At 27.1% G+C, this 22,890-nt stretch overlaps 2 protein-coding genes across 3 annotated transcripts; one reads left to right on the top strand and one right to left on the bottom strand.

Moving 5' to 3' along the window:
- Nucleotides 1–1,681: 1,681 nt before the first annotated feature.
- Nucleotides 1,682–21,893, bottom strand: LOC111417181 (guanine nucleotide-binding protein subunit gamma-e). Of its 2 annotated transcripts, none has more exons than XM_023049386.2 (3): nucleotides 21,764–21,893; nucleotides 21,435–21,674; nucleotides 1,682–3,251 (listed from the first exon to the last, which is right to left on the bottom strand). In XM_023049386.2, exons 2-3 carry the CDS (start codon nucleotides 21,545–21,547, stop codon nucleotides 3,146–3,148), a joined length of 219 nt encoding a protein of 72 aa, XP_022905154.1. In that variant the 5' UTR covers nucleotides 21,548–21,674; nucleotides 21,764–21,893; the 3' UTR covers nucleotides 1,682–3,145. The 2 variants fall into 2 exon arrangements, with proteins under 2 accessions (XP_022905154.1, XP_022905155.1); XM_023049387.2 differs by having other exon boundaries at nucleotides 21,435–21,619.
- LOC111417170 (glutamate dehydrogenase, mitochondrial-like) lies at nucleotides 12,713–14,426 on the top strand. The gene has a single exon (XM_023049373.2). It carries the CDS (start codon nucleotides 12,767–12,769, stop codon nucleotides 14,360–14,362), a length of 1,596 nt encoding a protein of 531 aa, XP_022905141.2. The 5' UTR covers nucleotides 12,713–12,766; the 3' UTR covers nucleotides 14,363–14,426.
- Nucleotides 21,894–22,890: the final 997 nt, after the last annotated feature.

Raw genomic sequence — 22,890 nt, 5'->3', positions numbered from 1 at the left:
ATCCTAGCCGTTTAGGAGAAAACATTCTTTTTCTTTAACCTCACTTCCAAGAAATGTCAAATTAAATATGCAATTTTTAAAAATACATAAGAAATTCCTTTTTGACCCTGGAAACTTCAAATTTGGTACAACCCAACCTCATACGTTCCTTAATAACCTCAAAAAGTTTCATTACTTAAATCCTAGCCGTTTAGGAGAAAACATTCTTTTTCTTTAACCTCACTTTCAAGAAATGTCAAATTAAATTAGCAATTTTTAAAAATAGATAAAAAATTAATTTTTGACTCTGGAAACTTCAAATTTGGTACAACCTAACTCCAAACGTTCCTTAATAACCTCAAAAAGTTTCATTACTTAAATCCTAGCCGTTTAGGAGAAAACATTCTTTTTCTTTAACCTCACTTCCAAGAAATGTCAAATTAAATATGCAATTTTTAAAAATACATAAGAAATTCCTTTTTGACCCTGGAAACTTCAAATTTGGTACAACCCAACCTCATACGTTCCTTAATAACCTCAAAAAGTTTCATTACTTAAATCCTAGCCGTTTAGGAGAAAACATTCTTTTCCTTTAACCTCACTTCCAAGAAATGTCAAATTAAATATGCAATTTTTAAAAATACATAAGAAATTCCTTTTTGACCCTGGAAACTTCAAATTTGGTACAACCCAACCTCATACGTTCCTTAATAACCTCAAAAAGTTTCATTACTTAAATCCTAGCCGTTTAGGAGAAAACATTCTTTTTCTTTAACCTCACTTTCAAGAAATGTCAAATTAAATTAGCAATTTTTAAAAATAGATAAAAAATTAATTTTTGACTCTGGAAACTTCAAATTTGGTACAACCTAACTCCAAACGTTCCTTAATAATCTCAAAAAGTTTCATTACTTAAATCCTAGCCGTTTAGGAGAAAACATTCTTTTTCTTTAACCTCACTTCCAAGAAATGTCAAATTAAATATGCAATTTTTGAAAATACATAAGAAATTCCTTTTTGACCCTGGAAACTTCAAATTTGGTACAACCCAACCTCATACGTTCCTTAATAACCTCAAAAAGTTTCATTACTTAAATCCTAGCCGTTTAGGAGAAAACATTCTTTTTCTTTAACCTCACTTCCAAGAAATGTCAAATTAAATAAGCAGTTTTTAAAAATACATAAAAAATTACTTTTTGACTCTGGAAACTTCAAATTTGGTACAATTCAATCTCAAACGTTCCTTAATAACCTCAAAAAGTTTCATTACTTAAATCCTAGCCGTTTAGGAGAAAACATTCTTTTTCTTTAACCTCACTTCCAAGAAATGTCAAATTAAATAAGCAGTTTTTAAAAATACATAAAAAATTACTTTTTGACTCTGGAAACTTCAAATTTGGTACAATCCAATCTCAAACGTTCCTTAATAACCTCAGAAAGTTTGATTACTTAAATCCTAGCCGTTTAGGAGAAAACATTCTTTTTCTTTAACCTCACTTCCTAGAAATGTCAAATTAAATAAGCAATTTTTAAAAATACATAAAAAATTCCTTTTTGACCCTGGAAACTTCAAATTTGGTACAACCCAACCTCATACGTTCCTTAATAACCTCAAAAAGTTTCATTTCTTAAATCCTATCCGTTCAGGAGAAAACTATATTTTGCTTTGTAAAGTCTTAATAAATAAATAAAACTTCAAATATAAATTTATGTAAACCCTTCGGGTGCATTCTCAAAACGATGTTCGTTTTGCATTAGCACGGAAGAGTTAATTGGATTTATTTTAATAATTCAGTACACATTACGTTACAAAGTTTCGAGAAACCGTATTTATTTGTTCTTAAATATAATTCACTACATAAAATGATTTTTATTTCGATAAGGAGCGACAAAACCGAAAATCATGTATTAGTCACAAGTTGGGATTCAAAGTTATTTTAAGTTTTTGGGTTTTTCTTTTACATAGTTTAAAATAACTATTTTCTTTTTAATTCTACTCATTATTAGGTGTTAACATGGAACGATCTAAGTACTAGATCTAGATCTAAACAAATCTAATATTAGATTTATTACGTTTAGGTTTATTTTAATTTTTTTTAGAATTTTAATTGTTTATGATTATTATTGCATCTCTTTTCGATTCTACTTCAATTAATTAATTAATTTCACACCTAATTTACTCCTCTACTTTTAATGTTTAGGAAGACGAGGATATATATTATTAATTAGGTATTTAAGGTTTTTTATGATTATATTTTTTTAAACATTAATTTCTAATGATTTCTTTTTATTTTAATCAAGTTAAATGTTGTACGTTCGTTTTGTTGGTACTCAGACAGTCATCTATCTCTCTTTATGTCTTTTATTTTTAGGGTTTTTCATTTTTAAGTCGCTTCAAGTTTAATTTTTTTTTGATTGATTTGATTTAAATTATTTTTTTATTTTTGAATCTTTTAAAACTGTCATTTTAAAGATTTAATAATCGGATTTGATCGAAACCAACGTCGAATTTGATGGTAATCGGAAGTTGCTCGTTTTTCAATCTATTCCACGACGTTTTTGGTTTATATCAAATCCGGCGATTTATTTATTTAGTTTTGATTAAAAAATTTTCGTCGCTCTTTATCGCTAAATAATAATTATATCATTATTAATACTAATAAATATTATAAACTCTTAAAAACTACGGACTAGCATAGAAATATCTGGTATTAATATTAATTAATACATTCAAAAACCTTATTCTAATCAGAAAACTCCTTATTATTATTATTTTAAGTACCATGGAAAGAAAATTACCCAATAATTAACTAAAATTAACATAAAAAAGCTGATTTGTCTCTTGTAATAACGAGATGCAATTATCGTTTATTTATTTACTTCATTTAATAATTCTTTTTATTTTTTAAACTACATAACAATATTTTTTTTAGTTTTTGATATTTTTAATCATATTTTTATCTTTTTTAATGTAACAAATCCCATGACTACGTTCAAATCTCGTAACGATTTATTCGATCGTGAAAAACTAATTCATTATAATATTCCAAATAGAACGTAATACGGCTTGATGTAATAGTATGTAAAAATCGATGAGGTAAAGCACGGCAAGGCTCCGCTGAGCCCCGAGGACTAGTTTGGGAATGCTCGGACGACCCCTAAAACCCTACATAATCACGCACTTGCCCTTCTCTGCCCAAGGATTATTCTTCTTATCCGGGGCGTGAATCAACGGATCATTTTTTTCGTTTTCTTCAACATATTCTCGCATACTACAAAATAAAACGTTATTAATAATAAATCTTATACAAACATGTTACAAAAAAGTTTTAAAATACATATAGAATTAATTTTTTGATGTGGAAAGTTCAAATTTGGTATAAACAAACCTCTAATGCTCCTTAATAACCTCAAAAAGTTTTATTTCTTAAATCCTAGCCGTTTAGGAGAAATTATTAAAGAAATTATATTAGTAATTATATCATTCAATCAGTAATTATATATTCATGAATCATATTATTCATCAAACCATTTCATTTGATACCTAGCTCATGAAAATCGCATTGTAAATGACAGAGTTACAGCTTGGGGCGTTTTTTATCTGACACCCTGTATATAAAATTAATTGTTGACTCTGGAAACTTCAAATTTGGTATAAACTAACCTCAAACATTCCTTAATAACCTCAAATAATTTAATTACTTAAATCCTAGGAGTTTAGGAGAAAACAATTTTTTTCTTTAACCTCAATTTCAAGAAATGTCATATGAAATTAATGAGATTTAAAAATATATATAAAATTAATTTTTAACTCTGGAAACTTCAAATTTGGTATAAACTAACCTCAAACATTCCTTAATAACCTCAAATAATTTCATTACTTAAATCCTAGGAGTTTAGGAGAAAACAATTTTTTTCTTTAATCCCACTTTCAAGAAATGTCTTATGAAATCAATGAGATTTAAAAATATATATAAAATTAATTTTTGACTCTGGAAACATCAAATTAGGTATAAACTAACCTCAAACATTCTTTAATAACCTCAAATAATTTCATTACTTAAATCCTAGGAGTTTAGGAGAAAACAATTTTTTTCTTTAATCCCACTTTCAAGAAATGTCATATGAAATTAATGAGATTTAAAAATATATATAAAATTAATTTTTAACTCTGGAAACTTCAAATTTGGTATAAATTAACCTCAAACATTCCTTAATAACCTCAAATAATTTAATTACTTAAATCCTAGGAGTTTAGGAGAAAACAATTTTTTTCTTTAACCTCACATTCAAGAAATGTCAAATTAAATTAGTGATTTTTAAAAATTCATATAAAATTAATTTTTGAATCTGGAAATTTCAAATTTGGTATAATCCAACCTCAAATGTTCCTTAATAACCCCAAAAAGTTTCATTTCTTGAATCCTATCCGTTTAGGAGAAAACAATACTTCTTTCTAACCTCACCTTCAAGAAATGTCAAATTAAATTAGTGATTTTTAAAAATTCATATAAAATTAGTTTTTGAATCTGGAAATTTCAAATTTGGTATAATCCAACCTCAAATGTTCTTTAATAACCCCAAAAAGTTTCATTTCTTGAATCCTATCCGTTTAGGAGAAAACAATACTTCTTTCTAACCTCACCTTCAAGAAATGTCAAATTAAATTAGTGATTTTTAAAAATTCATATAAAATTAATTTTTGAATCTGGAAATTTCAAATTTGGTATAATCCAACCTCAAATCTTCCTTAATAACCCCAAAAAGTTTCATTTCATGAATCCTATCCGTTTAGGAGAAAACAATACTTCTTTCTAACCTCACCTTCAAGAAATGTCAAATTAAATTAGTGATTTTTAAAAATTCATATAAAATTAATTTTTGAATCTGGAAATTTCAAATTTGGTATAATCCAACCTCAAATGTTCCTTAATAACCCCAAAAAGTTTCATTTCATGAATCCTATCCGTTTAGGAGAAAACAATACTTCTTTCTAACCTCACCTTCAAGAAATGTCAAATTAAATTAGTGATTTTTAAAAATTCATATAAAATTAATTTTTGAATCTGGAAATTTCAAATTTGGTATAATCCAACCTCAAATGTTCTTTAATAACCCCAAAAAGTTTCATTTCTTGAATCCTATCCGTTTAGGAGAAAACAATACTTCTTTCTAACCTCACCTTCAAGAAATGTCAAATTAAATTAGTGATTTTTAAAAATTCATATAAAATTAATTTTTGAATCTGGAAATTTCAAATTTGGTATAATCCAACCTCAAATGTTCCTTAATAACCCCAAAAAGTTTCATTTCTTGAATCCTATCCGTTTAGGAGAAAACAATACTTCTTTCTAACCTCACCTTCAAGAAATGTCAAATTAAATTAGTGATTTTTAAAAATTCATATAAAATTAATTTTTGAATCTGGAAATTTCAAATTTGGTATAATCCAACCTCAAATGTTCCTTAATAACCCCAAAAAGTTTCATTTCTTGAATCCTATCCGTTTAGGAGAAAACAATACTTCTTTCTAACCTCACCTTCAAGAAATGTCAAATTAAATTAGTGATTTTTAAAAATTCATATAAAATTAGTTTTTGAATCTGGAAATTTCAAATTTGGTATAATCCAACCTCAAATGTTCTTTAATAACCCCAAAAAGTTTCATTTCTTGAATCCTATCCGTTTAGGAGAAAACAATACTTCTTTCTAACCTCACCTTCAAGAAATGTCAAATTAAATTAGTGATTTTTAAAAATTCATATAAAATTAATTTTTGAATCTGGAAATTTCAAATTTGGTATAATCCAACCTCAAATCTTCCTTAATAACCCCAAAAAGTTTCATTTCATGAATCCTATCCGTTTAGGAGAAAACAATACTTCTTTCTAACCTCACCTTCAAGAAATGTCAAATTAAATTAGTGATTTTTAAAAATTCATATAAAATTAATTTTTGAATCTGGAAATTTCAAATTTGGTATAATCCAACCTCAAATGTTCCTTAATAACCCCAAAAAGTTTCATTTCATGAATCCTATCCGTTTAGGAGAAAACAATACTTCTTTCTAACCTCACCTTCAAGAAATGTCAAATTAAATTAGTGATTTTTAAAAATTCATATAAAATTAATTTTTGAATCTGGAAATTTCAAATTTGGTATAATCCAACCTCAAATGTTCTTTAATAACCCCAAAAAGTTTCATTTCTTGAATCCTATCCGTTTAGGAGAAAACAATACTTCTTTCTAACCTCACCTTCAAGAAATGTCAAATTAAATTAGTGATTTTTAAAAATTCATATAAAATTAATTTTTGAATCTGGAAATTTCAAATTTGGTATAATCCAACCTCAAATGTTCCTTAATAACCCCAAAAAGTTTCATTTCTTGAATCCTATCCGTTTAGGAGAAAACAATACTTCTTTCTAACCTCACCTTCAAGAAATGTCAAATTAAATTAGTGATTTTTAAAAATTCATATAAAATTAATTTTTGAATCTGGAAATTTCAAATTTGGTATAATCCAACCTCAAATGTTCCTTAATAACCCCAAAAAGTTTCATTTCTTGAATCCTATCCGTTTAGGAGAAAACAATACTTCTTTCTAACCTCACCTTCAAGAAATGTCAAATTAAATTAGTGATTTTTAAAAATTCATATAAAATTAATTTTTGAATCTGGAAATTTCAAATTTGGTATAATCCAACCTCAAATGTTCCTTAATAACCCCAAAAAGTTTCATTTCATGAATCCTATCCGTTTAGGAGAAAACAATACTTCTTTCTAACCTCACCTTCAAGAAATGTCAAATTAAATTAGTGATTTTTAAAAATTCATATAAAATTAATTTTTGAATCTGGAAATTTCAAATTTGGTATAATCCAACCTCAAATGTTCTTTAATAACCCCAAAAAGTTTCATTTCTTGAATCCTATCCGTTTAGGAGAAAACAATACTTCTTTCTAACCTCACCTTCAAGAAATGTCAAATTAAATTAGTGATTTTTAAAAATTCATATAAAATTAATTTTTGAATCTGGAAATTTCAAATTTGGTATAATCCAACCTCAAATGTTCCTTAATAACCCCAAAAAGTTTCATTTCTTGAATCCTATCCGTTTAGGAGAAAACAATACTTCTTTCTAACCTCACCTTCAAGAAATGTCAAATTAAATTAGTGATTTTTAAAAATTCATATAAAATTAATTTTTGAATCTGGAAATTTCAAATTTGGTATAATCCAACCTCAAATGTTCCTTAATAACCCCAAAAAGTTTCATTTCTTGAATCCTATCCGTTTAGGAGAAAACAATACTTCTTTCTAACCTCACCTTCAAGAAATGTCAAATTAAATTAGTGATTTTTAAAAATTCATATAAAATTAATTTTTGAATCTGGAAATTTCAAATTTGGTATAATCCAACCTCAAATGTTCCTTAATAACCCCAAAAAGTTTCATTTCATGAATCCTATCCGTTTAGGAGAAAACAATACTTCTTTCTAACCTCACCTTCAAGAAATGTCAAATTAAATTAGTGATTTTTAAAAATTCATATAAAATTAATTTTTGAATCTGGAAATTTCAAATTTGGTATAATCCAACCTCAAATGTTCTTTAATAACCCCAAAAAGTTTCATTTCTTGAATCCTATCCGTTTAGGAGAAAACAATACTTCTTTCTAACCTCACCTTCAAGAAATGTCAAATTAAATTAGTGATTTTTAAAAATTCATATAAAATTAATTTTTGAATCTGGAAATTTCAAATTTGGTATAATCCAACCTCAAATGTTCTTTAATAACCCCAAAAAGTTTCATTTCTTGAATCCTATCCGTTTAGGAGAAAACAATACTTCTTTCTAACCTCACCTTCAAGAAATGTCAAATTAAATTAGTGATTTTTAAAAATTGATATAAAATTAATTTTTGAATCTGGAAATTTCAAATTTGGTATAATCCAACCTCAAATGTTCCTTAATAACCCCAAAAAGTTTCATTTCTTGAATCCTATCCGTTTAGGAGAAAACAATGCTTCTCTTTAACTTCACCTTCAAGAAATGTCAAATCAACTTAGCGATTTTAAAAAATTCATATCAAGTTAATTTTTGATTCTGAAAACTTTAAATTTGGTATAATCCAACCTCAAATGTTTCTTAATAACCTCAAAAAATCTCATTTCTTAAATCCTTGACGATGAGGGGAAAAAAAATTTATTTAAGTTTAAATTTTGGCTAATAAAATGAGTTCCATATTCTGTTCGATTATTTCCCTTAGGCGATGTCCGGATGTGTTCAGGTTCAAAGTTGAAATTGGAAATGCTAAATTAACCTTTACCGTTGGTGCCAAGTGTAGAAGAAGAGGGTGGAAACTTACAAGTCCTCATTTACAACGAAATTAACTTCTTATTCACGATTTTTAAATACCTAGTCTTTAACAAAAAAATCGGCATATATCAAGATTAGGAGTCTCTCTTAAAAATCGATGATTTTTTTTTAATCGATAGGAAATGAGTCAAAAGAGGCGTTAATGATAAAAAAAAAGTGCGGAAAAGTGTAGTACTTACCGAAAAATCACTTTAAAGTTGCGATTTGACGTTTCTTTTTGGAAGTTCAAAGCAATGTTAAAATTGCATTTTCCTATTAAATTCTAACCTGAAATTGTTTAATTTATACCCACGCACAAAATAAAAAGTTATTTTCACTAAACTTATTGAGATTACAACATATTTTCGGATGAAAACCTTATTTTTTAGGCTATCAATGCATAACGACAACTACCTGTCGTTAAATAGAATTGTTTCTACCAAATGTGTGTTAATAGACTTTGTGTTAATAGATTGTGTATCAATTGATCTGTCAAACGACTGAAATATCTTAATATTGTAAATATAAATGATAAATAAGTATAATAGCTTATTTAATAGTACCTTACTTAAGTTAAAATAGTTAATTAATTAAAAATTATTATTAAAAAAGACGTGTACATGGTTACAAAATAACAATAAAAAAATAACCCGTGTGACGATGGCAACAAACTGTGTATTTAACCAAATGACAATTATAACTAATACACAAGCAATGTTAACCATGACATGTATTTTCGTATTAAATCCTAACCTCAAATTGTTTAATTTATACCCACGCACAAAATAAAAAGTTATTTTCACTTAACTTGGGATTACAACTTAACTATTCATAATGACACTTATGTGAAATTAGCCCCCAATTAGATAGGATTTTACATGTATAGTATTTTGATTATAACATGAGAACCTGTGAACCAATTTCGATAAACAATGTCTCATTCGAAAGCTTAATGTTTGGTCAATACGACGGTGGAAATGCCCGATTCGAAATCTCTTTCGAATTTCGTTAAAACGCCAAAATAATGCGAACATACACGAAAATTACACAAAATTGACCTTCTTTAAATGGTGATAACTCGTAAATGATGTACCCGTTAATCAAGATTTATACGTCACTTGATTCGTCATAGTGTCTTCTATCGAAATTACAAGATGCCCGATTTCAATTCTCTCCCGTTAACTTTATACAGCCCTCGGAATGACACCGTCTTCGGCTCGTTGTTTATGCACGTGTGAACGCTCAAAAGTATAGTCCCCAATATAGAAAAATTAATTTAAACTAAATCGACTATAATTAAAGAACAGTTTGACGGATTTTAATGTTTTATATCTCAATCGAAAATTTATGTCTGGCTGAATGCTGTTGTCGAAATGCCCGATTCGAAATATTTAAGGATTTTGATTAAAACACAACAAACGAATTAATTAAACATATCAATTATCTCCGTAACTAATTGACCAATTTTAATCATCAAAATCTCGGTCGAAAGTATGATCTGCAATGAATGCGAAGGTGGAAATGCCCGATTTCAAAATTTACTAATTATGTACAAACATTGAAATGACCCCGCGAGAAATTTCGAGTCGGGCATTTCCACTTTCGTATTGGCCAAAGATTAAGCTTTCGAATGAGATTTTGATTATCGAAATCGATTGGCTGGTTTTCTTGTTATAATCAAAATACTATACATGTAAAATCCTATCTAATTGGGGGCTAGAAAAATTTGGAGCTAACCTCGCATAGGTCATAATGACTAAGAGCCTGTCGTTACCTAGACTGTGTGTCTATTAACTATGTACAAGAGCGTCGCCAGATAGGAGCAAAGATAGATTCGAAAAAAGAAATTGAATAGAATATAAGATACAAATAGATTCTAAAAATCTATTTGAAATGTTTATAATCTGTTATCGCATTTAAATAGAGACCATGAGAGTTAAATAAAAATTTGTTATTAAAAGACTTCAAACCACTTAAATATTATAATTAGGATAATTATTAGTTAGTTTAACGTTATTTTGGAACTTAATAACACATATTATTGATGAAAATCCCTTTCGTAGTTACAAAGTTTTAACATCAAAAGTTCATAACGTAGGGTGTATGACGTAAGATGGGTTTATGAGAAAGTTGAACTTGTTCATTCATAAGTAGATAGTTATTATTATCTTTATAATTTGTTACACGAATGAAGAAGCTCAACTCCTCCATAATTTATATTATGTTCAGTCTTTATGTGGTGCTGAAAAATATTGGAATTTTCTTTAGTTTTATGTTTCTAGTTTTCAGCCTCCTCAACATTTGTCCGATAGCAACAAACTTGTATCCGTAATTTTTTATCTACTTTCTTAGCTGATATCTTTCTTATTATTGGAGATAATTCGAGATAATAATTAGAGATTCTTTCTCTATATAAAACTGGTCTTTGTCTGTCGATAAGTTAATACTAAGATCAATCTGTACTTAAACTACAAAGCGGTGGCTCTGTACTTAGATTAAATAGCTTAAAATTACCAAACTTCAAGCCTTTGTGCAATTGTTATCAAACCGATTTTTAAAAAACTATTATCACACTCGGAAAGAGCGCTCTTTAAATTTATTATATCTTAACCCGGGTTTTCGTTGGTAAATGGGTCTATCGGCGTCATGCTTAAATCGCCCTTAATATACATCCCTACACGCAAAAACGTTTAATTACTATTCCTTTAAACAACTTTCTTATTTGATATTGGGAAAACTATAGAAGTATAGATCTATCTTATCTACAATTTGCTGCTCTTTCTAATGGTGTATAACACGCGGTTATCGCTACTTGGTTATAGAGTTTTTTCCTGGTGATATAAGAAAGTTATTGATCCCAACAATGTTTAAAAGTGGCTAAAACGTGTGAATTTGGTAATTTTTTGACCAAAAACGTCCTTGTGTAAGTCTATAACTTCATGATATACTTCTATAGTTTTCCTCATATCAAATATGTAAGAAAGTTGTTTAGAGGTAGAGCAATTAAACGTTTCTGTATATAGAGATGTATATTAAAGGTGATTTAACCATGATGCTAATTGATATTGACCAACAAAAACCCGGATTAAGATATTTGAAGGAGCGTTCTTTCTGATTGTGAACACAGTTTTTTAAAATTCGGTTTGATAACAATTGCACAAGGGCTTGAAGTTTGGTAATATTAAGCTATTTTACGTACAGAGCGGTGTTCTTCATCTTTTATTGATTTTAATATTAACATATCGGCAAACGAGGACCGACGATTTCATAAAGAAAGAATCAAGCTTTCATATGGTGCATTTAGTGTTCTGCTATATCTAATAATAAGAAAGATATCAGCTAATAAAATAGATAGGAAATTGCGGATAAAAATTTGTTGTTGGAAGGTTTGTTGCTATCGTTGCTATCGTCACATCCTCAATCGGGCATTTCCACTTTCGTATTGGCCAAGGATTAAGCTTTCGAATGAGACATTGTTTATCGAAATCGGTTCACTGGTTCTCATGTTATAATTAAAATACTATACATGTAAAATTCTGTTTAATTGGGGACTAACTTCACATAGGTGTCATTATGAATAATTATGGTATAATCTCAACAAGTTTAGTGAAAATAACTTTAACAATTAAACAATTTGAGGTTAGGATTTAATACGAAAATACATGGTTAACATTGCTTGTGTTGTCAGTTGTAATTGTCATTTGGTTAAATACACAGTTTGTTGCTATCGTCACACGGGCTATTTATTTATTTTTATTTTGTAACCATGTCTTTTTTAATAACTATTTTAATTTAACTAAACTATTATTAAATAAGCTACTATACTTATTTATCATTTATATTTACAACATAAAGATTGCAAAGACCTTTCAGTCATTTGACAGATCAATTGATACACAATCCATTAACACAAAGTCTATTAATACACATTTGGTAGAAACAATTCTATCTAACGCCATTTAATTGTCGTTCTGCATCGATAGCCTAAGAAACAAGGTTTTCATCCGAAAATATGTTGTAATCTCAACAAGTTTAGTGAAAATAACTTTTTATTTTGTGCGTGAGTATAAATTAAACAATTTCAGGTTAGAATTTAATACGAAAATGCAATTTTAACATTGCTTTTAACTTCCAAAAAGAAACGTCAAATCGCAACTTTAAAGTGATTTTTCGGTAAGTACTACACTTTTCCGCACTTTTTTTTTATCATTAACGCCTCTTTTGACTCATTTCCTATCGATTAAAAAAAAAATCATCGATTTTTAAGAGAGACTCCTAATCTTGAATTATTCCAAAAAATCTCCACGTAATTTTGAAAACAACATATTTTCCACGAAACTTGACTAACTAATATTAATAAATTATTGAAATGTCATCGATGAAATAACGTTTTTTGACATTGTATGTATTGTTTATTAAGTTTCAAATGAGACCAATTCTTATAAAATCGATAAAAAACTTTTTAACTCCCCTAAAACCGATAGTTTTTCGACGAAACTATGTGGACATCGGCAAGATCCCATTCCATCTCGTATCAATTCCGGACCAAGAAAACCCGTCATTTCTCGATGTCGTCGTTTACAATTACCACAAAGCAAGGTTAATCGTCGAGAATAAATTGATTGCGCAATTACAACCGATGTGGACAGAAACCATAGCAAGGCCTGAACGCGAGGAAAAAGCTCGCGGGATTTTAAGCGCCATGGAGGATCCGGAATCCGTTTTGGAAATAAACTTTCCGATTCGGATGGATGATGGAAACTATATAATGCATAGTGGTTTCGCCGTACATTATAAAGCTTATAATGTGCCGGTTGTGGTTCCGGTTAGATTCGGTTTGGATATGACCAGAGGAAAAACAACGGCTTTAGCAAAACTTATGACTTATAAATGTGGTTTTGGACATATTCCTTTCGGCGGAGGAAGCGCGGGATTAGTTATTGATCGAAGAAAATACAGCCAAAAAGAAATGAGAAGAGTAACCCGACAGTTCGCTTCCGAATTGGTTATAAGAGGCTTCGTTGGTCCAAACATTGGGATTGTTTCCCCAGATAAAGGTGTCCAACCGAAAGAAATGAATTACATTTTAACAATGTACAGAAGAACTTACGGTTACAGCGATATTCACGCCTCAACTTTAGTAACTGGGAGAAAACCACTAAAATTTCAACAAAACATAAACAGCGTAGCCGGTGGATTTATAGCATGTTTAGAATATTTAATTTCAAAAGAGAGTTTGATGAGTAAACACAAATTAACGACAACACTCGAAGGAAAAACTTATATTAGTCAAGGTTGTGGTAAATTAGCGTTACAAATTGCGTCGGTTTTATCGAATAAAGGTAGCAAATTAATCGCGGTGCAATCAACGAAAGGGAGTATTATTAATAAAAATGGAATCGATGTTAAATCATTAATTAAATACCGGATTAAACACGGTAATATTATCGGATTTCCCGGAGCCGAAGCTTATAAAGGCGAAAATGTTCTTTTCGAACCGTGTGATATAATTCTTTTAGCCGCGACTCATTTATTGATAAACGGAGCGATTGCAAGTAAAATTAACGCAAAAGTTGTTGCAGAATTAGCTAACGCGCCGATTACACCTTCTGGCGATAAAGCTTTAATTCGAAAAAATGTGTTAATTATCCCGGATATTCTCGCAAACGCCGGACAATTAACCGTTTCTTATATAGAGTGGTTGCAAAAAATGTATCCTGTTAACAACATGATTTTAAGATATAAAAGAATGACTGATTATGATACTTTAAAATCGATCGAAGATTCGCTACAAAGGCAAGCTTATAAAGTTCAGATACAACCGAAACCTGACATCGTTGAGCGTGCTAAAGGGATTAAATATGGGGAGATGGAGTGGGTTGGATTGATGGGAATTACGGAACAAAATTGTCAAAGAGTTATTAATATCGCGGATCAGTATCAATTGGGGCCCGATTTAAGAACTGCTGCTCATATTGGGGCTATTTTACACATATTCGGAGAACTTTCGAATAGATTATAAACATTTTTTTTGTATATTTATACTATTAAAGTTTTTTATAATATATTAAAATAAATAACTCAAATATTTCAACAAACATTTAATTTAAAAATTCGTTCAAACTTGATTTATATATATATAATTAAATTAATTTTCGAGTTACAATTCATTAAAATTTTTAACATTATCTGCATTATCTTTAAAAATTCGTCAAAAATTGATTTCTTGGAAAATAATTATGAAATATTCACCAATTATCAATTAAAGCCTGTACTTTTCAATGAACAAGTCCGCTTTGAAAGATCTCTTTTACTTTTTGAATTACGAGCTTTTTAATACAATCACAATTATTTGCAATTTTTAGCATTATTTAGATTAACTTTAAAAATTCCTCTAAAATTGATTTCTTGGAAAATGATAACGAAATGTTCATCACTTATAAATTAAAGCATCCACTTTCCAGTGATGATGTCCATTTGGAAATATCACTTTTACTTTTTTAGTTATAAACTTTTTAATACAAACACATTTTTTTTCATTTTTAATATTATCTAATGACTTTAAAAATTCGTCAAAAATTGATTTTTTGGAAAATGATTATGAAATATTCACCAATTATCAATTAAAGCATGTACTTTTCAATGAACAAGTCCGCTTTGAAAGATCTCTTTTACTTTTTGAATTACGAGCTTTTTAATACAACCACGATTATTTGCAATTTTTAGCATTATTTAGATTAACTTTAAAAATTCCCCTAAAATTGATTTCTTGGAAAATGATAACGAAATGTTCATCACTTATAAATTAAAGCATCCACTTTTCAGTGATGATGTCCATTTGGAAATATCACTTTTACTTTTTTAGTTATGAACTTTTTAATACACACATTTTTTTTCATTTTTAATATTATCTAATGACTTTAAAAATTCGTCAAAAATTGATTCTTTGGAAAATGATTATGAAATATTCACCAATTATCAATTAAAGCATGTACTTTTCAATGAACAAGTTCGCTTTGAAAGATCTCTTTTACTTTTTGAATTACGAGCTTTTTAATACAATTACAATTATTTGCAATTTTTAGCATTATTTAGATTAACTTTAAAAATTCCCCTAAAATTGATTTCTTGGAAAATGATAACGAAATGTTCATCACTTATAAATTAAAGCATCCACTTTTCAGTGATGATGTCCATTTGGAAATATCACTTTTACTTTTTTAGTTATGAACTTTTTAATACACACATTTTTTTTCATTTTTAATATTATCTAATGACTTTAAAAATTCGTCAAAAATTGATTCTTTGGAAAATGATTATGAAATATTCACCAATTATCAATTAAAGCATGTACTTTTCAATGAACAAGTTCGCTTTGAAAGATCTCTTTTACTTTTTGAATTACGAGCTTTTTAATACAATTACAATTATTTGCAATTTTTAGCATTATTTAGATTAACTTTAAAAATTCCCCTAAAATTGATTTCTTGGAAAATGATAACGAAATGTTCATCACTTATAAATTAAAGCATCCACTTTTCAGTGATGATGTCCATTTCGAAATATCACTTTTAGTTCCTTAGTTATGAACTTTTTAATACAAACACATTTTTTTTCAATTTTAATATTATCTAATGACCTTAAAAATTCGTCAAAAATTGATTCTTTGGAAAATGATTATGAAATATTCACCAATTATCAATTAAAGCATGTACTTTTCAATGATCAAGTCCGCTTTGAAAGATCTCTTTTACTTTTTGAATTACGAGCTTTTTAATACAATCACAATTATTTGCAATTTTTAGCATTATTTAGATTAACTTTAAAAATTCCCCTAAAATTGATTTCTTGGAAAATGATAACGAAATGTTCATCACTTATAAATGAAAGTATCCACTTTTCAGTGATGATGTCCATTTGGAAATATCACTTTTACTTTTTTAGTTATGAACTTTTTAATACACACATTTTTTTTCATTTTTAATATTATCTAATGACTTTAAAAATTCGTCAAAAATTGATTTTTTGGAAAATGATTATGAAATATTCACCAATTATCAATTAAAGCATGTACTTTTCAATGAACAAGTTCGCTTTGAAAGATCTCTTTTACTTTTTGAATTACGAGCTTTTTAATACAATTACAATTATTTGCAATTTTTAGCATTATTTAGATTAACTTTAAAAATTCCCCTAAAATTGATTTCTTGGAAAATGATAACGAAATGTTCATCACTTATAAATTAAAGCATCCACTTTTCAGTGATGATGTCCATTTCGAAATATCACTTTTAGTTCCTTAGTTATGAACTTTTTAATACAAACACATTTTTTTTCAATTTTAATATTATCTAATGACCTTAAAAATTCGTCAAAAATTGATTCTTTGGAAAATGATTATGAAATATTCACCAATTATCAATTAAAGCATGTACTTTTCAATGATCAAGTCCGCTTTGAAAGATCTCTTTTACTTTTTGAATTACGAGCTTTTTAATACAATCACAATTATTTGCAATTTTTAGCATTATTTAGATTAACTTTAAAAATTCCCCTAAAATTGATTTCTTGGAAAATGATAACGAAATGTTCATCACTTATAAATGAAAGTATCCACTTTTCAGTGATGATGTCCATTTGGAAATATCACTTTTACTTTTTTAGTTATGAACTTTTTAATACACACATTTTTTTTCATTTTTAATATTATCTAATGACTTTAAAAATTCGTCAAAAATTGATTTTTTGGAAAATGATTATGAAATATTCACCAATTATCAATTAAAGCATGTACTTTTCAATGAACAAGTTCGCTTTGAAAGATCTCTTTTACTTTTTGAATTACGAGCTTTTTAATACAATTACAATTATTTGCAATTTTTAGCATTATTTAGATTAACTTTAAAAATTCCCCTAAAATTGATTTCTTGGAAAATGATAACGAAATGTTCATCACTTATAAATTAAAGCATCCACTTTTCAGTGATGATGTCCATTTCGAAATATCACTTTTAGTTCCTTAGTTATGAACTTTTTAATACAAACACATTTTTTTTCAATTTTAATATTATCTAATGACCTTAAAAATTCGTCAAAAATTGATTCTTTGGAAAATGATTATGAAATATTCACCAATTATCAATTAAAGCATGTACTTTTCAATGATCAAGTCCGCTTTGAAAGATCTCTTTTACTTTTTGAATTACGAGCTTTTTAATACAATCACAATTATTTGCAATTTTTAGCATTATTTAGATTAACTTTAAAAATTCCCCTAAAATTGATTTCTTGGAAAATGATAACGAAATGTTCATCACTTATAAATGAAAGTATCCACTTTTCAGTGATGATGTCCATTTGGAAATATCACTTTTACTTTTTTAGTTATGAACTTTTTAATACACACATTTTTTTTCATTTTTAATATTATCTAATGACTTTAAAAATTCGTCAAAAATTGATTTTTTGGAAAATGATTATGAAATATTCACCAATTATCAATTAAAGCATGTACTTTTCAATGAACAAGTCCGCTTTGAAAGATCTCTTTTACTTTTTGAATTACGAGCTTTTTAATACAACCACGATTATTTGCAATTTTTAGCATTATTTAGATTAACTTTAAAAATTCCCCTAAAATTGATTTCTTGGAAAATGATAACGAAATGTTCATCACTTATAAATTAAAGCATCCACTTTTCAGTGATGATGTCCATTTGGAAATATCACTTTTACTTTTTTAGTTATGAACTTTTTAATACACACATTTTTTTTCATTTTTAATATTATCTAATGACTTTAAAAATTCGTCAAAAATTGATTTCTTGGAAAATAATTATGAAATATTCACCAATTATCAATTAAAGCATGTACTTTTCAATGAACAAGTCCGCTTTGAAAGATCTCTTTTACTTTTTGAATTAAGAGCTTTTTAATACAATCACAATTATTTGCAATTTTTAACATTATTTAGACTAACTTTAAAAATTCTCCAAAAATGGATTTCATGGAAAATGATAACGAAATGTTCATCAATTATAAATTAAAGCATCCTCTTTTCACTGATGATGTCCATTTGGAAATATCCCTTTTAGTTCTTTAGTTATGAACTTTTTAATACAAACACATTTTTTTTCATTTTTAATATTATCTAATGATTTTAAAAATTCGTCAAAAATTTATTTCTTGGAAAATAATTATGAAATATTCACCAATTATCAATTAAAGCATGTACTTTTCAATGAACAAGTTCGCTTTGAAAGATCTTTTTTACTTTTTGAATTACAAGCTTTTTAATACAATCACAATTATTTGCAATTTTTAACATTATTTAGACTAATTTTAAAAATTCGCCAAAAATTGATTTCTTGGAAAATGATAACAAAATGTTCATCACTTATAAATGAAAGCATCCACTTTTCAGTGATGATGTCCATTTGGAAATATCACTTTTACTTTTTTAGTTATGAACTTTTTAATACAAACACATTTTTTTTTCATTTTTAATATTATCTAATGACTTTAAAAATTCGTCAAAAATTGATTTTTTGGAAAATGATTATGAAATATTCACCAATTATCAATTAAAGCATGTACTTTTCAATGAACAAGTCTGCTTTGAAAGATCTCTTTTACTTTTTGAATTACGAGCTTTTTAATACAACCACGATTATTTGCAATTTTTAACATTATTTAGACTAACTTTAAAAATTCTCCAAAAATTGATTTCATGGAAAATGATAACGAAATGTTCATCAATAATAAATTAAAGCTTCCACTTTTCAGTGATGATGTCCATTTCGAAATATCACTTTTAGTTCCTTAGTTATGAACTTTTTAATACAAACACATTTTTTTTTCAATTTTAATATTATCTAATGACCTTAAAAATTCGTCAAAAATTGATTCTTTGGAAAATGATTATGAAATATTCATCAATTATCAATTAAAGCATGTACTTTTCAATGAACAAATCCGCTTTGAAAGATCGCTTTTACTTTTTGAATTAGGAGCTTTTTAATACAATCACAATTATTTGCAATTTTTAGCATTATTTAGATTAACTTTAAAAATTCCCCTAAAATTGATATCTTGGAAAATGATAACGAAATGTTCATCACTTATAAATTAAAGCATCCACTTTTCAATGATGATGTCCATTTGGAAATATCACTTTTACTTTTTTAGTTATGAACTTTTTAATACAAACACTTTTTTTTTCATTTTTAATATTATCTAATGACTTTAAAAATTCGTCAAAAATTGATTTTTTGGAAAATGATTATGAAATATACACCAATTATCAATTAAAATATGTACTTTTCAATGAACAAGTCCGCTTTGAAAGATCTCTTTTACTTTATGAATTACGAGCTTTTTAATACAACCACGATTATTTGCAATTTTTAACATTATTTAGACTAACTTTAAAAATTCTCCAAAAATTAATTTCTTGGAAAATGATAACGAAATGTTCATCAACTATAAATTAAAGCATCCACTTTTCAGTGATGATGTCCACTTGGAAATATCACTTTTAGTTCTTTAGTTATGAACTTTTTAATACAAACACATTTTTTTTCATTTTTGATATTATCTAAGGACTTTAAAAATTCGTCAAAAATTGATTCTGTGGAAAATGATTATGAAATATGCACCAATTATCAATTAAAACATGTACTTTTCAATGAACAAGTCCGTTTTGAAAGATCTCTTTTACTTTTTGAATTACGAGCTTTTTAATACAATCACAATTATTTGCGATTTTTAACATTATTTAGATTAACTTTAAAAATTCCCCTAAAATTGATTTCTTGGAAAATGATAACGAAATGTTCATCACTTATAAATTAAAGCATCCACTTTTCAGTGATGATGTCCATTTCGAAAGATCACTTTTACTTTTTTAGTTATGAACTTTTTAACACAAACACATTTTTTTTTCATTTTTAATATCATCTAATGACTTTGAAAATTCGTCAAAAATTGATTCTATGGAAAATGATTATGAAATATGCACTAATTATCAATTAAAGCATGTACTTGTCAATGAACAAGTCCGCTTTGAAAGATCTCTTTTACTTTATGAATTACGAGCTTTTTAATACAACCACGATTATTTGCAATTTTTAACATTATTTAGATTAACTTTAAAAATTCTCCAAAAATTGATTTCATGGAAAATGATAACGAAATGTTCATCAATAATAAATTAAAGCTTCCACTTCTCAGGGATGATGTCCATTTCGAAATATCACTTTTAGTTCTTTAGTTATGAACTTTTTAATACACACATTTTTTTTTCATTTTTAATATTATCTAATGACTTTAAAAATTCGTTAAAAATTGATTTTTTGGAAAATGATTATGAAATATACACCAATTATCAATTAAAGCATGTACTTTTCAATGAACAAGTCCGTTTTGAAACATCTCTTTTACTTTTTGAGTTACGAACTTTTTAACACAGTCACAATTATATAAAATTTTTAACATTATCTACATTGACTTTAGAAATTCGCCAAAAATTAATTTTTTGGAAAATGATAATGAAATATTCACCAATTATCAACTAAAGTATGTACTTTTCAAAGAACAAATCCGTTTTTTAAAATCACTTTAACTTTTTGAGTTACGAATTTTTTACACACATTCGGGGCTAACTTTCTAATATAATCTATTGGAAAGAACATTTTTTTGTATATTTACAATATTAATTTTTTTTATAATACATAGAAATAAATAATTAACTCAAACGTTTGAACAAAAATGCGTTATCAAAGATAAGATAAGTTAACTCAATTGTTTTCATCATTATAACAAGTACTCAAACCACTTTAGATATTCCAATAATTTTTCATAACAAATTATTTTATTTCAACAACGATATTATCCATCTCTTTTTAACTAACACGAAATGTGGCGAACCGAAAAACGTCGATATTTCGATTAGTCCACGAACGTGTTTTAAAATACAGCAGGAAAAATGAAGTGGCTTCTATCTAAAGTCTAAACGAAGTTGAAAATGAACGAAATTTAACTTGATTAACGCGTTTAGAAATAGAAAATAATAATTTAGAGGAGAAATGACTCACGCTGCGATACTTTTGGATAACGGCCACCTTTCCATTGATGCTTGGTACTTCATGTTCTCGATTTGTTTCTTAAGAGCGTCCTTATCCATGGCTGCAATGGAACTGGCATCCATTGGGCGCGGTTATCTTTCGGAATATTTACGCAGGCGTCGATTTGTAGTTTAAAGACGCAACAAACGATGGCGCTAAACGGTTATTTTAGATTATTTATTAAAGAAAATCTTTAAAAAAATCTTTTGTCTAAAAATTAATGCGATTATTAATCAAATTAATCAAATTTATTTTAAATTTGAGTAAATGAAGTTATAAAATTAATAATAATAACTTACGAGATAATATTAAAATTGATGTTTTGCCAAAAATATTTATTTTTGGATTTTTAAACCGTAAAAACTGCTTTGGTGTTATTAAATTTAAAATAGAGAAATGAGAAATCGACTTGAATAGGTGGGTTTTTCTGACGAACTGACGATAAGCCAATTTGTTTAGTTGCGTTTTTACGTGAGAAAATCCTTGGAAAATATTTTTGATAAGAAATAAGGATTGTTTATGTTTTGCCTCTAAAATGTGATAACAAAAAAATAATGTTATTATTGGATCTAAATTTATATTCCGACTTTTTTTGTTGGTTATGATTGTATTCAAATGGAGTAATAACTAAAAATGTTGCTGTTAAATCACTAAACTTTTTTCTAGAAACCTTAAAATATCCAGGTTACTCGTTCTAAAGGATTTTTTAATCAAACCCCTATTTTCAGGAAATAAAAAGAATTTATTTGTTTAATATTCATCAATTATCAATTAAAGTATATACTTTTCAATGAACAAGACTGTTTTGAAAAATCTCTTTTAATTTTTATGTTACGAGCTTTTTAATACAGTTACAATTATTTGCAATTTTTAACATTATTTAGATTAACTTTAAAAATTCCCCAAAAATTGATTTCTTAGAAAATGATAACGAAATGTTCATCGCTTATAACATAAAGCATCAACTTTTCAGTGATGATATCCATTTGGAAATATCACTTTTAGTTCTTTAGTTATGAACTTTTTAATACAACACATTTTTTTTCATTTTTCATATTATCTAATGACTTTAAAAATTCGTCAAAAATTGATTTTTTGGAAAATAATTATGAAATATTCACCAATTATCAATTAAAGCATGTATTTTTCAATGAACAAGTCCGCTTTGAAAGATCTCTTTTAATTTTTAAGTTACGAGCTTTTTAATACAGTCACAATTATTTGCAATTTTTAACATTATTTAGATTAACTTTAAAAATTCCCCAAAAATTGATTTCTTGGAAAATAATAACGAAATGTTCATCAATTATAAATTAAAGCATCCTCTTTTCAGTGATGATGTCCATTTGGAAATATCACTTTTAGTTCTTTAGTTATGAACTTTTTAATACAACCACAATTTTTCTCATTTTTAATATTATCTAAT

The sequence above is a fragment of the Onthophagus taurus genome, chromosome 5, assembly GCF_036711975.1.
Source record: "Onthophagus taurus isolate NC chromosome 5, IU_Otau_3.0, whole genome shotgun sequence".
Classification (NCBI taxonomy): domain Eukaryota; kingdom Metazoa; phylum Arthropoda; class Insecta; order Coleoptera; family Scarabaeidae; genus Onthophagus; species Onthophagus taurus.
Note: the sequence above shows the minus strand (reverse complement) of the source record. Positions and strands in the feature narration are given on the sequence as shown.

Coding starts and splice junctions, on each gene's coding strand:
- LOC111417170 (XM_023049373.2), top strand. CDS start 12,767: ATGAGACCAATTCTTATAAAATCGATAAAAAACTTTTTAACTCCCCTA.
- LOC111417181 (XM_023049386.2), bottom strand. CDS start 21,547: ATGGATGCCAGTTCCATTGCAGCCATGGATAAGGACGCTCTTAAGAAA. Junction 3,252..21,434: donor TTATCCAAAAGTATCGCAGC/GTGAGTCATTTC, acceptor TTTATTTTGTAG/TATGCGAGAATATGTTGAAG.